The 15,331-nt window shown below is 41.6% G+C and overlaps 1 protein-coding gene across 3 annotated transcripts in view; it reads left to right on the top strand.

The window, feature by feature from the left end:
• The first annotated feature begins 1,595 nt into the window (after positions 1-1,595).
• The window catches only part of KLHL20 (kelch like family member 20), a 23,815-nt gene continuing 10,079 nt past the window's right edge, over positions 1,596-15,331 (top strand). For 2 of the 3 annotated variants that reach the window (XM_035900822.1, XM_009645295.2), the window contains exons 1-4: positions 1,596-1,656; positions 9,042-9,615; positions 13,921-14,079; positions 15,240-15,331. In XM_035900822.1, the coding sequence (XP_035756715.1) occupies positions 1,634-1,656; positions 9,042-9,615; positions 13,921-14,079; positions 15,240-15,331 (848 nt within the window). In that variant the 5' untranslated portion in view covers positions 1,596-1,633. Of the gene's footprint in view, positions 1,657-9,009; positions 9,616-13,920; positions 14,080-15,239 lie in introns of those variants that run through there. The other variant, XM_035900821.1, reaches the window with a different exon arrangement.

Here is a 15,331-nt window from a genome sequence, read left to right as displayed (position 1 = left end):
CCCCCCCACTTTTAACGTGGGTTTTAAGGGGATTAAATCTGACGCAATCAGGGATCTAAGAATAGCATCGTCCACGTTTCCTAGCATGTGCAAAGTGCTGTGAACGGCTTTTACATGTGTTCTTGCACTCGGGCAGTTGTGGAGATGCTACTTTGCAGCGGGGCACCGGGTGTTCCCTGCGGTTGCACGCAGACGCTTGCTTTTCCAAGGAAGTCCCTCTATGCTGGTGAGAGGATCGGTAGCAGAGTCTGATCGGGGAGAGGCTGAGCAATCATAGCTCAGATTTAAATTGGCATGCGATGCACTAACCGTGAGGAATCAGCTTGCTTTATTTGCAGGAAAGTATGAACCTGAGTAATTTGCAGCTGCGGAAGACGGCAAGTCTGAGCTTATTCTTCGTGAACTGGCAAACTGCTCCGTTTGTGTTTCTGTGATAATGTACCTGGAGAACGTTGCATATAAAATAAGGTGCTTGTTCACGTAGCCAAATAAAGCTCTAACCATTTTGTAGCTGAATTTAAATTGTGCCAAAAATACTTTGTTGTTGTTGGACGCAGGGCTCCAATCTGACAATCTCAGTCTTCCAAAAATGAATTTATGCTTCCTGAATTTGAGTTTTTCTATTTTAAATGCTACTTCTGCTTATTTTACTCAGTCTTATTCTGTCCCTGCTTTTCCTATAGTTTCATGGGTTTCCCATTTCTCACTCCATTTCTGGATGGGAAGAAGTCTGTGAGTATCAGTATGGAAGCAGAACACCCTTCTGTTCTTTCAACACATGACAGAAAGTTAGGCTTACTGTTTTAAATAATGATTGAATTAAATTTATTCCTAGTTGAATAGTCATTAAAAATGAAATCGGGATGAGTGATGCCCTTGTAGCAAGGGTTAATCTACATTAGAATTAGAAGTTAGTGGTTGAATATGGAAGGCCTATGCAGTTTGCAATTGTTACTCCTCTCAGAAAACGAGTATTTGCAGTGGAAGCGTAGTGAGCATCAGGCAGCATCATTAATCTTGGCAGACGTAGTACCATTATTAGCATCCCTCTTACCTTTGGGGCACATAGTTATCTCCAATTTCCAGACACAAGTTTTATCTTACATCAAATTCTGGCTCTGCAGTGTAGCTGTTGAGCAGCGCTGTGCTGTTTATTAGGTGCCAGCCTGCCTTATATCTCTGGTAAATGTATAAGGGAGAGATGCCTCCTCTCTCTGAGCAAGGAGTGAGAGTGAGCACCCTGTTACTTGAGATTTTTTTCCTTTGGTAGAACGATTGTAAGGATTCAGGGAGGCAGACAGTTTTACTGACTTTATGATGTGTGTGTTCCATTTGCCTAAAGAATCATTATGCAGCTGTGGAGAAATTACTTTTAATGATGATTATATTTTCTTCTGCTTTATTCTCTGCAATCCAGACATCATTAATCTAGGCTGTGAATTTTATAGTTGGATAAGAGCTTGAAGGTGTATTAGTACCTCGATGTGGTCAGCTCTGTTGTCCTAGAGCCAGACTGAAGAGAGGAAGGAAGGTTCTCTTGCTCCAGAATATCACCCTTTTTTTGTTGTTGTTCTTTTTTTTTTCTTTTGGATCAGGTCTTGAAGCATAGGGTGAAGGTTTCTCTTCACGGTGCATGGACGGAAAGCCAATGCGCAGGTAAGATATGAAAAACAATTGTCTTTCTCTTATCCAAATATGATAAATTGTGTGAGTTGGTTTCGTAAGTGCCTAGACCATAAAATGTTTGGCTTTGTTTTTTTTAAAGGCCTGGCTAGGAGAATTGGAATATAAAGCATTCATCTGTAGTCCTTACTTAAATGTATTTAGTCTTCAATATTTACAAGACCAGATGTCTGTAAATGAATATGCTATTAGGAAGGCTACAGAAGACAAGTTATCATAATTCTCCATCCCCCCTCCCTACTTCCCCCATTTACTATCATATTTAAAATCCAGTATTTAATTACTTAGCTATTCAAACTGTGTGAAGCAAACTGGGAATAAATTTAAAATTTATTTCTAAGGGGCATTATTTTTCCTTTAACTGAAGGAGTTTAGTCCCTTTGATGGAGTGAGGTTTTGGGTAAAAAGGAGATTTCCTTTTCTAATTATGGATGCCAGCTGCCTCGGTTCTAATGAGCTGAAGATGCAGCTGAAGTTTAATTCAGGGGAGTTCTTGCTGTGGTTATGTCAGAAATGCTATCATCTGTTACATATAGAAAAAAACTCACGGTAAATCTGCACGATGACAGGTTGGCAAACAGGATTGTCTGCTAGTTCTAGTTGCTTTTCACTATCTGATCGCAATCCCATGGCAAAACTTAACAGCAGATGTATTTCTGTATGTGATACGGGCTGTGTGGAAGCAAAGTTTCCTAAAGTTCTACACCTCTGAATGCAGCAAAGAGAACTTTTGCAAATTGTTTAGTTTGTCTGTCTTTAGGGTGTTGAAAGTAGGGAAAACTTTTATTACAGATAATTTTGTAAACAGTCATGTAAGAGGATGTAAGGAATTTGAACCATAGGTGAATATGTAGAGCATTTCTAGCTACAGCATTTGCAGAAACCATTAGGCTGGGTTCTGTGTTGTGGAAGGAGGTAAGAAATAAATACTTATTTAAACCCTTGAAGAGTGACACTATGTCGTTTAATTAAATGAACTCCTCAAGCGCAACAAAAAAGGACTGTGCCGCTGCTTCAGTTAAGCTAATGAGTAAACCCTGGGACATGATATGAGCATCACTGGGGCTGTGTATTGTTGAATATTTTTGCCAAGATATGAAATGTGGTTTAGACAATGAGGAGCTGTATGTCACTTCTACAGTGAGTTCCTGTTTTTCCAAGACAGATTAAGTAGCAAGTGAGCTCTCTTCCATCTTAGTCTTCCACAATGGAGACTGTTTAAATCTTAACCAATGTAAAACCACAGCTTTTCAGGTTCTTATGTTGTATTCCATTTATCAAAACGTTTTTGCAAAATGGCATAAAATTGGTGACTAGCTTGGCTTGTGTTCTTGTTTTCTCTCTATTTTTTGTGTTCCTAATGGAAAAATTGGGGTTCTAAATTTATTTTTAATGTCTGCTGTCTTCTGTATGTCGCGTTGAGGCAGAGAACTGAAGTGCTGAAGTTTGTATGTCTTTTGTGGGTTTGTGACCTTGGACATGCTACCATGGAAGTTCTGTCTGCATCTCAGACTGGGTGGTTTTAATGGTGAGCAACAGCACTGGGCTGAAGAAGTAGAGGTTTTCTATTGTGGTGCAGATCCTGGCACTTCAGGCTGTTTTTTTTTATTATTTTATTTTATTTGGATAATGGATGCAGACCAGACCTTTCAGTACCTTTTGTTTTCACTCCCTCTCTGACAAGCCGGGGTAGAGCATATGGATAAGACATTTGACATATTTACATGGCTTTGCTTTTGAAGTAACCTTTCGGCTGATCTATGTGCCTAGATGTATTGTATTGCTGAAGTCTTGCCTGACAAGCATGGCTCTGTCATGAGCTATGGACTTCAGTTCTTGAATATGCTTGCATGTTTTAAGGACCTCTGTGTGGATTGTTAGAATTTCTGTTTGTTATTCTACTGCATATCTTAGCAGAAAATGATAAAAGGTTCCTGGTAGGATTTCAGGCTCACAGGTCTTCATAGGAAGTCCAGCTAAGCAGATGGTGGAGCACTTCCTTTTAGCCTTTTACTCAGGGCTCTGCAGCCATTTAATACCACATGCGAGAGTCCTGTTCGATATTGCAAGAAGAGGGGAGTGAGACTTGGCCAGTACTGTATTAGTAAACATGGTGAGTTGGTATCAAATGTGTACAGCATTCAGAGGATGAGAAGTACAATTTGAACAGAAAAGGCATTGCAGCTATTCCTGTCAAGATTACAGTAGAGAAAATGCATTGATGTTCAAACAGGATTTATCTTGCACTAGAAATGAAGTGATAGTTGGGGCAGGCCTTTCTTTCTTGCTGTCAGGCAACAGTGAGAGAATATTGTTTTGCTGAAGGTAAAAGGAAGGCAGAGGGAACCTCTCCAGTGAAGGGCATAGTCCTGCAGTACCCAAGCAAGGAGGGCAGAGCAGATTTGATGACCAGGGTCAGCCAAGAGTCCGGTGCTCATCAGGCAAGTCTGTAGTGATGAGGAAGTGCTGAGGCCAAGCCGGGAAGCCAAAGCAGCAGGTCAATATCAGTGGGGTAGATGGTCAGGTACAGGTGTGTGCCTTTACCATAGCTCAGGCCAGGCTTGAGGGCTTGAGCAGCTCCCAGGCAAAGTGGGGAGTCCCTCCTGGCTCTTTCTCACACAACTCTTGCCTGGCAGCCTGATCCCAGGTTACAGCAGTGCTGTATCAGAGCTGGCTCCAGCACAGGCAGACAGACCCCGCTGAGGGGCAGAGGCTGCAGATCCTGGTGGTGTGCTTGGGGTCCTTACATCCTCTCAGGAGGTTAACCAATTGCTTGGACATAGCTCTTGCCCAAGCCTAACTGCAGAAGGCTTAGGAAGGTTTTGGAAGACTCCAGTCATGATCTTATCTTTCTGTGTACGGACATCCTAATTCTTGGTGAAACAGAGTTTTCTGGGTTTGGTCAATGAAAATGGAAGCAAACAATATAAATAGGGACCATATACACCAGATCCTTGCTGTTCTCCTTTTGAGTAATGTAAAGTAATATTGCAGTTGGGTTTATCTGCTTGTTTTCGTAACTCAACCTCATTGAGCACGTATACCTAAACCTTGCTGTCTAGGTAAGAAAAGGAGTCAGTGTCATTTTTAATTAGACTTTTAGTGAACTAATTCCTAGAGTATTGGTTGCTGCGATTAAATATTTCCATTTGCTTAGTTGGCAGTGTTGTGGTGGTCACTTCCATTGCTGAAGGTATCACCTTTGGCTGGGTCAAATCAAAGATCTTTGTTCTAGCAGTTCTGTAACGAGTATAGGAAATATTTCCATTGTGTATGCATTAAATTCAAAGCAAGGCGTTGACAGAAATCACTACCGGTTTGGTTTGTTTTCTTCATTTGCTACTAAAATCCATTGCTACTGAAATCCCCTAGAGCAATGTATGATTTTGGATTTCAGTCAGTGTTTTCAGCCTGAGACTTGTTCTGTTTCGTAGGCCTTAGGTCAGACTGTTGTTTTCTCTGTGTTAAAACGTGCTTGTAATCTCATGCTAAAACATACATTATCTTAAACAAAAAATGCAGGCTACTCTGACTTGAAAGTTAAGGAGCTCTGTGGCAGTATTGGAGAGTATTTTTCTTAGATATGTATTGTTAGATATTTTCTTGAACTTTGGAAGAAGCTGCTATAAGCTCTAAGGCTGGATGGCTCATCAATGCCTGTGTTAATGAACAAAGTTTTCGGAACTGGCCTAGCCAAATAAAATGGAGGCAGAGCAGCCTATTTATTTAGCTCACTTACTGTTGCAGACTGCCTGTGTTCCCATTTGTACTTTTCAGCAGTGTGCTGCAAAAACTGATCCTTTGTCAGCCCTTTCTTAATCCCATTGTATTTGCTGATTTCCCCAGCCCTGCATTTTGATGGAAACTAATCCTAGAATATCTGCATAGCTGAGTGTGAGTCTTTTATCCCTGCATACACATTTCCTCTCCGATCCTCAGCCCTTCTTAATCACCCGGAGTATTCAGGAGCAGCTCTTAGCTTTGCTTCTGGGAGGGGGGAGCAGCTAGCCTGCCATGTGAGAATCAAGTGCTGCCTTCTGTCTTTCACACCTCTAAGCTACTGACTCATCATTTCATTCTCTATGCATATATATGCATAATGCACACATAATGCAGTTAAATTATTATCCTCGTGGAGACACATGCCATCAGACAGTGTCCTTTTAATTCACACTTCTGTGCCTGTGTATAGCAGCAACCCACAGTGCTTAAAATCAAGCATCTGGTTTGATCCAGTATGGAAATTCCCGAGCCCATTGATCACTAGCTTCTGCATTACCCAGAGATAAGTTATGGATGAATCAGGAGTGCTAACTTGATTATTACTGTTCCCCCCCGCCCCCCATTCAATTTTCTTTAATCATTAACCAGCACTTTCTTTCCTAACCTGATTCCTTTTCAGTTAGTTAATTTAAAGATGTGTCCAGCAGAGTCTCATTTGGGCAGAAAAATCCTGTTCTGTGCTTGCTGCGAAGGACTAGGACTACTGCCTAAATCTCGCCAACTATTCACATGGCATAAGCTGGTCCACCCCATTGCTCTGTGTCAGCAAAGAGTCTGGTGGTGGGATTGGCAAGGTGCACTGTATTCCTTGAGGCAGCACAGCCTTAATCTGATCTTTTTGTAGTTAGAATCTGTGCTAGTCTAAAAAGCTCTTTGAGATCTACTTTAGGGCTCTTTTTAGTGGGGATTGTCTTTAAGAAAGCCTGCAGGTGTAACAGGGGGGTGTTCTGCTTTCTAAGAGGAGGTCCTGTCCTGTACGTAGGCTGTCTTGTGATCTGTAGTTCTGTGAAATGGGCTTTTATTTGAAGAATGCTTGTTCTGTGCTTAGACGCTTTGACTGACAACTTCGCCAAGACAAACTGTCCAAAATTATTATAGTAACATGTGTCTTAATAGGGCTCTTATTTTTTGTCTTTTCTCCCAGAGATTGGTTGACGTAGCTTGAAATGCCTAACACACAATAAAATCCATTTGGCTTGCGTAGCAAGAGCTAGACTGTACAGGGAGATTTTTGTCACCACCTTTCTCCATCTCTTGGTAGAGGGATTAAATTACTTACCCTCTGGCCTTAGCTGCTAAGGACTATGAAAGTAAGCCAATTAGGTATATTAATCTTTAGCCAAGGCTTCTTGGGGTCTTTGTAGGGGTACCATTAAACTTAGTTTGCATATGCTGCTGTGAGGAGAGCTGAGCTGCATTGTTCGTGAGGAACTTGGCAGAGCTTTGAAAATGGCTGTCAAACCCCACAAGGTGAATTTGGGTTGTGAGGGACAAGAGTGGGTGGAGGAGAGTGAGAGGCAGTATAACAGCAGAAGGATTTGTCAGAGGTGTCAGAAAAGGAGAATGGTGATGGATATAAAAAAGATGGAGGGGGGATAAAAAACCCAAGGCGTTTAAGGTGCAGAGGCTGAACAGGAGCAAGCAGCAAAACCCAGAGGGGAGACCCAGCTGGATCTGTGTAACTAAGATATGAGGAAGAGGTAATGGTCTGAAACATCTGAATATGATGATCAAGGAGAGGGTACGGGGGGAATGGGAAAACAGTCTAAGATGCAAGTGAATAATTTGAACTGCTGCAAAGAGACTGGTTTCCCTGTGGTTAGGAAGTGCATTTGACATAATAATGAGAGGAAAAGATGTGAGTTATTTTTTTAATTCTTTCCTTCAAGCATGCTGCAAAATACATTGAGCAATGGCAAAGCAAAGTTAGATTTCTTTTTAACTCTTAGTATGAACAAGGTTAGGTAGTGACAGCTCACAAATGCCAGCGTACCAGAGAAGCTGGTAATGGACAAGATGTATTGGGTCTTTCAGTATATCTCCAACAGCCAGTGCACTCACTGGATGATTCATAACCATCAGTATTCTGATATTTTGGTCAGTATGCTTTAATTGCTCTAAGTGATGGTTTTCCTTTGAAGTGGGAAGAAGCAATAGTTTTCTGCATTTTCTTTATTTTTGTAGCAATTGAAATGTCACTGGTGCTGATGTATCTTTTTAATAATTGTTCATATGATATGTGGTGGAAATTCAAATATGCTCTAAGCATGCAAAATGGCATGTCAGGTGTGTGGTGTGTTTAGTGTGTACTGATCTGCTTATTTAGTCTGCTGAAAATTGGGTTGGGTTTAATTCTTCTTGTTTAGCACTGATTTCAGTCATAACATGATAGTGAAGCCTGGGGTGTAGGCAGATGTCTCTGCAAAGCGAGGTACAAGATGTGTCATCTTGGTTCATCTCTGGAGAAGGGCTTGGGGCAATACTGCATGCCCATTCTCTTGAGTTGGTAGCGTACATGGTGTGAAGCGTGATCTGTCAGCATTGTCGTGCTGCCATGCAGAGGGGTATTGCACTTAAGCTGTGGCAGAGCCGATACCTGCTCAGGAATGTGAAGGATAACGGAAAGGTACCTGAACATTCGTAAAGAACATCATCAGATAGCTAGAATGCTTCATGCAGAGTTGGGAAGGTAGTATGTTTTTCCTACTCTGTGCCAGAAACTTGGTTTATATATTCTCAAGGGTTCCTCATCTCTAAAGTTAACAGTCTTGACTTTGGTAGGCCAATAGATGTGGATACTTTGATTGTTTTGACTTTTTCCTGATTGGTCTGATAATTCCAATTGCCCTCTGCAGTTCCTAGTCTGCCATTCTTGGGAAAAATTAAGCTTCTTTTGAAATGTGTCAGAGAAAGTACTCAATCGAGTAAGAAGCCTCCATAATTCAAAAATAACTGAAGAGGTGATGATTATATGGATATTCTGTGAACCTGAAAGATACTTGTGGAAGGCTGCAGGCCATTTTAAGTTACTGAAATCTGCGTGACAGTTTAGTGTATTCAGATATCACAGTGATGAGTGACCCTATCAAAAATGTAGGCAGAAGAACAGAGAAATTTGGTTAAATCATGCAGCTGGAATTCTTCGCAGTGGAAACCCATCTCCAGCTCTGTCAAAGAAAACTCAAGGGACAATGGGCAAGTCAAATAATCTTCTCTGCTTTGAGTCACTCTCTATGAAATGGGGCTAATATTCCTCTACCATGCAAGGCTGTTATGGGGTTCAGTTAATAAATATCTGTGTAGTTGGATATTACAGTGGTGTGTCATAGAAAGCATATAAAAATAGGTATAAATATAAGCCTGTTGCAAGTTGACATTTGTTTACTTCTACGTATGCTTTGGTTTGAGACAGATTCCTGTTTCACGTGATCATGTGCTTGTTTTCACATTCCAGCGTGGAGCTATGGGCACTGCTGGTTTTGCGCTTGTAATCGGTGCAAGCCCTAGAGCTTTGGCTGACAGCTGGTACTAGATTAGTTGATGATGGTCCTGTCTTATGGCTTCCTCCGCTGCAGGTGTACCAGTACTCGACCAGGGGAGACCGGAATGGACGTGACTAGCCGTTGCACACTCGGAGATCCTAACAAACTGCCAGAAGGGGTGCCGCAGCCTGCTCGCATGCCCTACATCTCTGACAAGCACCCTCGACAAACGTTGGAAGTCATCAATCTTCTCCGGAAGCACCGGGAGTTGTGCGATGTGGTGCTAGTAGTCGGTGCGAAGAAGATCTATGCCCACAGGGTGATTTTGTCGGCCTGCAGCCCCTACTTCCGAGCTATGTTCACTGGGGAGCTGGCAGAGAGTCGACAGACAGAAGTAGTGATCAGAGACATCGATGAAAGGGCCATGGAACTGCTGATTGACTTTGCGTACACCTCTCAGATCACTGTGGAAGAGGGAAATGTCCAGACCTTGTTACCAGCTGCTTGCCTTCTCCAGCTGGCTGAGATCCAGGAGGCCTGCTGTGAGTTCCTTAAGAGACAGTTGGACCCATCCAATTGCCTGGGCATCCGAGCTTTTGCTGACACTCACTCATGCCGTGAACTGCTGAGGATTGCTGACAAATTTACACAGCATAACTTCCAGGAGGTAAGAAGCTACTGTGGCGGAATCATGATGTAAAACGTGTGAATGTGTCCTGTGGGAGCCTGGGCAACTCTCATTTTGTGCTTCTTTCCAAAGCCTGCCTTTACATCTGCTGTGTGCCCTAATAGCAATGGGTGCCAGATGTTAGTTGGGGAAGAAGGTGGGAAGAGGTACTTGCAGGACTGCGTTGCACTGGTGGTTTATGTATGATCCTCAGCATTTCTTCTATTAGAGTTGTGTGGCAAGGTTGCAGGCATAGTTGGAGTTTGGTATTGTATCTGACATGGCTGCATGATAGTGTGACATTCCACTTCCCTTTCAGAAATGTTCTGCATTCTACAGGATTGGAGGGGAGCCAGGTGTTAAAGTAAGGGCAATACATCAATAGAACAAAAAAAAGTTGGTGTTGAGTTTAGGGATTGGAAATGTGGATGTATGGGAGAGCATGCAGCTGCCTCGGAGTCTTCAACTCCCTAGCTGTAGCAGAATTAGGACCTATTATTCAGTAGAAGTTGTTTGAAAGCAATTCAAATGTGTAATTTTGAGCTGACCTTTATAAACCCGAGTCTCTTTTCATTTGTTAATTCTGCCTAGATGATTTTTAGGGAAAAAAAAATTGCTGGCAACTGGTTCAGGGAAGGATCAGCATAATAATTAAGGAGCAGTAGTCTGAGAAGAGTGGGTCTTTAATTAACTGTTACACCTAGATGCAGAAAGGAGCCTGACACTTTTAAATGGTGTCTTTCCTGAGCCTTGGTTGGAAGGGCAAGAACCTGCACATGTTTTGGAAGCAGCTACTCTCTAGGAGTGTGCTCAACGTGAAGGTCTGTTCCCCTGCTAGAAAGATTAGTCTCTTGCCTTTTCCAGAATCTGCACTCTTCCATCCCTTGGAACAGGTAGCCTGCTATGGAGAAATCTCCTCTTCCCACCTGCTTCACAAGTGGATCCTTTCCAAAGGGAGTAACTCCAGTATTGACTCCTGATGCTAATTTAGTTTCCCTAGAGAAGTGGCAGCATGTAAGTGCTGTGATTGATTGCAGCTTGCTGACTTTTTTTTCCCCTTCAGGAAATAGATTGGAATTGTATTAATTTCAGTCAGGTAGTACTTAAGAAAATGATGAGCAGAAGCAAACATGATTGAACTTCACTGTTGGACACATTGAAGACAATACTTGGTATTTAACTCTAGACACATGACATCAGTTTACTCTAAAAGTTGCAAATAAATACATCTTTCCTAACCATGAAGACTAGAAAATAGAATTTGCTGTTGAAGATGAAAGGTGGCTTTTTGTAGAACTTGGTGATTTCCCAAAAGCCTGCATTTTAGCTGGCTGCTTCATGTGCTCTGTGCTTGCTCTGCATATCTTCTGCATTTTTTGTGGGAGCAGGGTGGTAATCAGATGGTTCTTTATTTTCAGTGCTTGGTTGTTTTAGTGGTTAGATCTGTGCTCTTCTCATTATTACATGAGTAGGGCATGCTTACAAGCCTCTAAAGAACTTTTTAACAGCATAACAATTTTGTTTTAAAATGTTTTAGCATTAATACATGCAGCTGGCCATTAAGAGCTGCCTGCTATGTGGTTCTTTTCTTTGCAGGCAGCTTCCTGTCTTCCTTGTCCCTGTTAAAGCACACAAAGACAAAAATTTTGGAGTTGAGAAAACACTCTCCTCTTCAAAGATTGTGCAAATTATAATTGACTTAACTGAATCACAGCCTCTGGAAAACAACTACTTGGATTAGAGCACTATTTCTGTGGCCTGGGTAGGTTTTGGTGTCCCTTTCAGTGCCCCAGGAGTTTTGCAGCTTGTCATCCTTAATGATCATTTCTTTTGCTTCCACTGTTTCTCTGCAGACAGTCTTAATGGTGCTGCTTGTTGGGATTGTATTCTGTTCTGCTATTATTTTCCAGCTAGGGAGTGGATTGGTAATCCCTGATGGAAGCCAGTGACTTGGCTACTTAATCATCCAACACTATGGAGGCTAGGAACTGATAAAAAACGTGCCCTCCTCTGCAGAGGCTTTATGGTCATCATTTCTCTGAGCTGGCAAAAAGAAATGTGAGATGAGAATTTCCTGAATGGCAATGTAAAATATTAAGCAGTAGGCATCAGGCCAACCCATGCAGTTACTTTGAATGCAATCTGAATTGCTTCACGTCCTCTGCTGTGCTAACCTCTAGTTCTATTAATTTTTATGTGTATTGCTGCATTACATCATTAACTTCTTGGTAGAATGTTTTTCCAAGTTTTCCATTCCTCTCAATTTAATTTGTTGCCTAAAACCCCTAGTGAATCTAGTGCATGTAATGTGAAATGGTTCTATTAACAACTGCGCTGTATGAGAACAGCCTTCATATTTTTTTGTTTGGTCTTTGACATCCATGTGAAGGGAAGAAAGATACTTAAGGATGAACAACTTGTACTTTATATCAACAGACAAAAATTGTACTCCATATTCTGTACCCTGACATTTATTCTATCTGATTGTAAATGCAGTAATGCACATGAGTAGTGTAGAGGAAATGAAGCCCATCCAATTTGTGTTTAGTAAGCAATTCAGTCAGATAGACCATTAATATTGGTCAGATAATTATTAGTGTCCTGATAATTAAGCCAAAATAAGCCAAAGCATTTAAAACAATTATCTATTTTACTATGTAAGCTAACAAGGTGCATAGTAGTAATAAGTTGATTTGCCATCCATGCATCTGGACTTTCTGAGGGTGGAAGGGAGAGTCTGGATGACCATCCTTAACTCAAAAATTTCCAGAGACTGTTTTCAGAGTCTGAGGCTGCACTTACAAACTGTCGGGGTAGAGTTTAGACATAAGCTAGTCTTGTAGAAGGGAGGGACACTGTGGAAAAATGCTGATAAAGATCTTTAATGACTGTCCCAGTTCTTACTCTAAGGCTGAAGAAGTGTGTGGGCTAGCCTTGCTGTGGCTCTTACTGCCCCTGAAAGCCCATGGGATCCTAGAAAGTCTGGTAACTGATCTCACTGTCTGTTGTGTTCCTTTTTAACTATATTTGCTGTTGTCAGTACTTGGCAATTTTTGTATATTCATTCAGTGCTCTTAATTTCTTTAGGTAATTAAAAGGACTGCACAGCTGACTGCTGTTGAGATGATCATGTCAAAGAATGTATTTTTCATTTATGCAGCAAATCATAAAATAAATCGTGGAATTCTAGTGTGGTCGCAAATGATAAGGACAAGCTCTGATATTCTGTTTTTTTCTGTCGCTGAACCTCTCAGATTACAGGCTATAGGCTGGGAGTGCTTGTAGGGAAGCCAAGCTGGCAAATATCAATCAAACCATTTCTGCGCTTCTCTCTATTTTGATTCTCGCATCTTTCCCATCTACCTGGTATCAGTGCGGAAGAGGTGGCTGTGGGTGAGCTCTGTAACCTCCCAAGGCAGTCGCAGGCTGATTCACGTGTGCTCTGTGGTGCGCTGTGTGAGCAGTCCTCCAGCGGCAGCTAAAGCCTCCCGAGAAACTCGGTCGCTATCTTGGGTGCTGAAGGAATGAACATGCTTGCAGATTGTCAGTGGCTTGAATTTCACAAGAGATCAGTCCTTTGGGCCTTAGGAGGCTCTGATTCCCTTTTAAGTGCATCTTGATTCCCTCTTAAGTGCATCTGGACTTGTGCAAACTGTGTATGTATTTTGAGCAAATGAAAGAGGCAGGATCAAATGAGTCCATCGCCCTCTCCTGAAATATTTTCTGTTCTGCTACAAACCGCCTTTCAGGAGGACTTCCCACATTCTCTGCAATGTCTCTGGTAACTTGTTACTGAGACTCGTATTTTTGTGCTCCGTTTTGGATTTCTTGTTGATAGAACCTCTCTATTCTGATGCCACTTTTCAGTCACTTATTTATCACCTATGCAACATTTTTATTTCTGCTTTGTCTATTAGATGTGGCAAACAAGGAGACTGATTTTAAAGAAGGGCTTTGTTTTTCCTAAATTTTAAAACCTGATCAGTGTGTTCTGTGGTTTAATGCTTTAAAAGTGTCCTAAAAATTTTTTTTTGTAAAATTCCCTTTCACTTGCATCCCCATCTAAAGGTGTCTGTGTTATGTTGCTAGGGACTGCATTCTGCTCTGTGTGGCAAACCCTTCACATGTGTTGCTGTCAAAACAGTGATGGGTATTTGGCACCTTACTGGATCAGTCCATTAAGAGACTAATTCAAGTGGACTGTATCCACTTCAGAGTTACACTGAAGTGCTGGAGTGGTGCATGGCTGTGGTGCTTTGGCCGCTGTCCTTACTTTCTTTTTTTTTTTCCTTTCCATTTAACCAGGTAATGGAGAGTGAGGAGTTCATGCTGCTTCCTGCCAATCAGCTCATAGACATTATATCCAGTGATGAGTTAAATGTTCGCAGTGAAGAGCAGGTGTTCAATGCGGTGATGGCCTGGGTGAAATACAGCATTCAGGAAAGAAGACCCCAGCTGCCACAGGTAATCTTGAGTGCAGTAGTGAATATTCGCGAACGCTTTATCCAGAGGAAGAGTAATGAGGGCTGATGTGGTGGTGCCACAGCGGTGTTGTGGTTCTGAATGCATGCAAAGCCACAGTAATTCTCTCTGACTTCCACCTGTGTTAGGTGACTTGCACTTTCTCTTCATCTAGGCTGGAAGGTGCAGTGGCTAGAGCCTTCAACAGGGGCTTTGTTGAATTGTTTCCAGTTAGGACTTGCCAAACTAGGTCATTCCAGTAGTCTGTCCAGACAAATGTGCTTGCATTGCTTTGACTGTTGTATAAAAAAACATAGTGGGTAAGAAAAAGCTTGTCTTCATTTGCAGTGTATCTTTAAGCTCTGTTGTTTGATTTATGCCTCAGCCTTCATGATCTATACTGGGGCTTGTCAGAATGGTTTTGTTGAAATACGAGGCTTCATCTAAGCCAAGCCATTTCACAGAGAAGCACCCATTCTGACAAAGCTGTCAGCCGGAAAGCCTCTGAAGTCAAGCTTTCTGATCAAAAGAAGTGAGAGTCTGCCTGCCTCAGTGTTTCTGCTTTGGAAATAGACATTAAATGCAACTTTATTTAGTGGAAAGCTTTTGAAAATTGTTTTAAATAAATAAACCAAACCAGAAAAACCTGCTGTTCTCAAGGTAGCTCTTAATGCTCTTATAACTGTGTGCCTTTTTAGGCCCCTCTGTCTCTACCTGCATGTGCCTCTAAATTCTAAGCTATTGTGAAAGGCTTATTGAAATTTGTTATTGTTCATTTACTGCACAATACCAGTCACATTTAATGGTTGATAAAGCTTCTAACAAACTAGGGTTTCAAGCAGACATGTTGACATCTGTAATTTTGTAAAGGTTTTCAATTGTGACTTTGTTTTCATCTGTTAATAGATCCAATGGATTGTCCCCTTTCGAATACTGATTTTATGCTGGCTTTCTAAATTGATATATTGAAAAGGCAAAGGTGCTGTAAGATGAGCTGCATTTAACTAAAATGCCAGGATTTGGATGTATTAATGACGGTGCATGTTTGCCAAAGGAATTATTAACTTTTTATCAAAACTTGTTAGCCACTGTTGGTTTTTATCTGGCTTCTTGGATCTTTGTGGGTATATGTGGTTTACTGCATATGTTGTTTTGTATTTTAGGTCCTGCAACATGTCCGTCTACCGCTGCTGAGTCCCAAGTTCCTTGTGGGTACAGTGGGCTCTGATCCACTTATTAAAAGCGACGAGGAATG

This window comes from Egretta garzetta, unplaced genomic scaffold (assembly GCF_000687185.1).
Source record: "Egretta garzetta isolate BGI_Z169 unplaced genomic scaffold, ASM68718v1 scaffold598, whole genome shotgun sequence".
Classification (NCBI taxonomy): Eukaryota; Metazoa; Chordata; class Aves; order Pelecaniformes; family Ardeidae; genus Egretta; species Egretta garzetta.
Note: the sequence above shows the minus strand (reverse complement) of the source record. Positions and strands in the feature narration are given on the sequence as shown.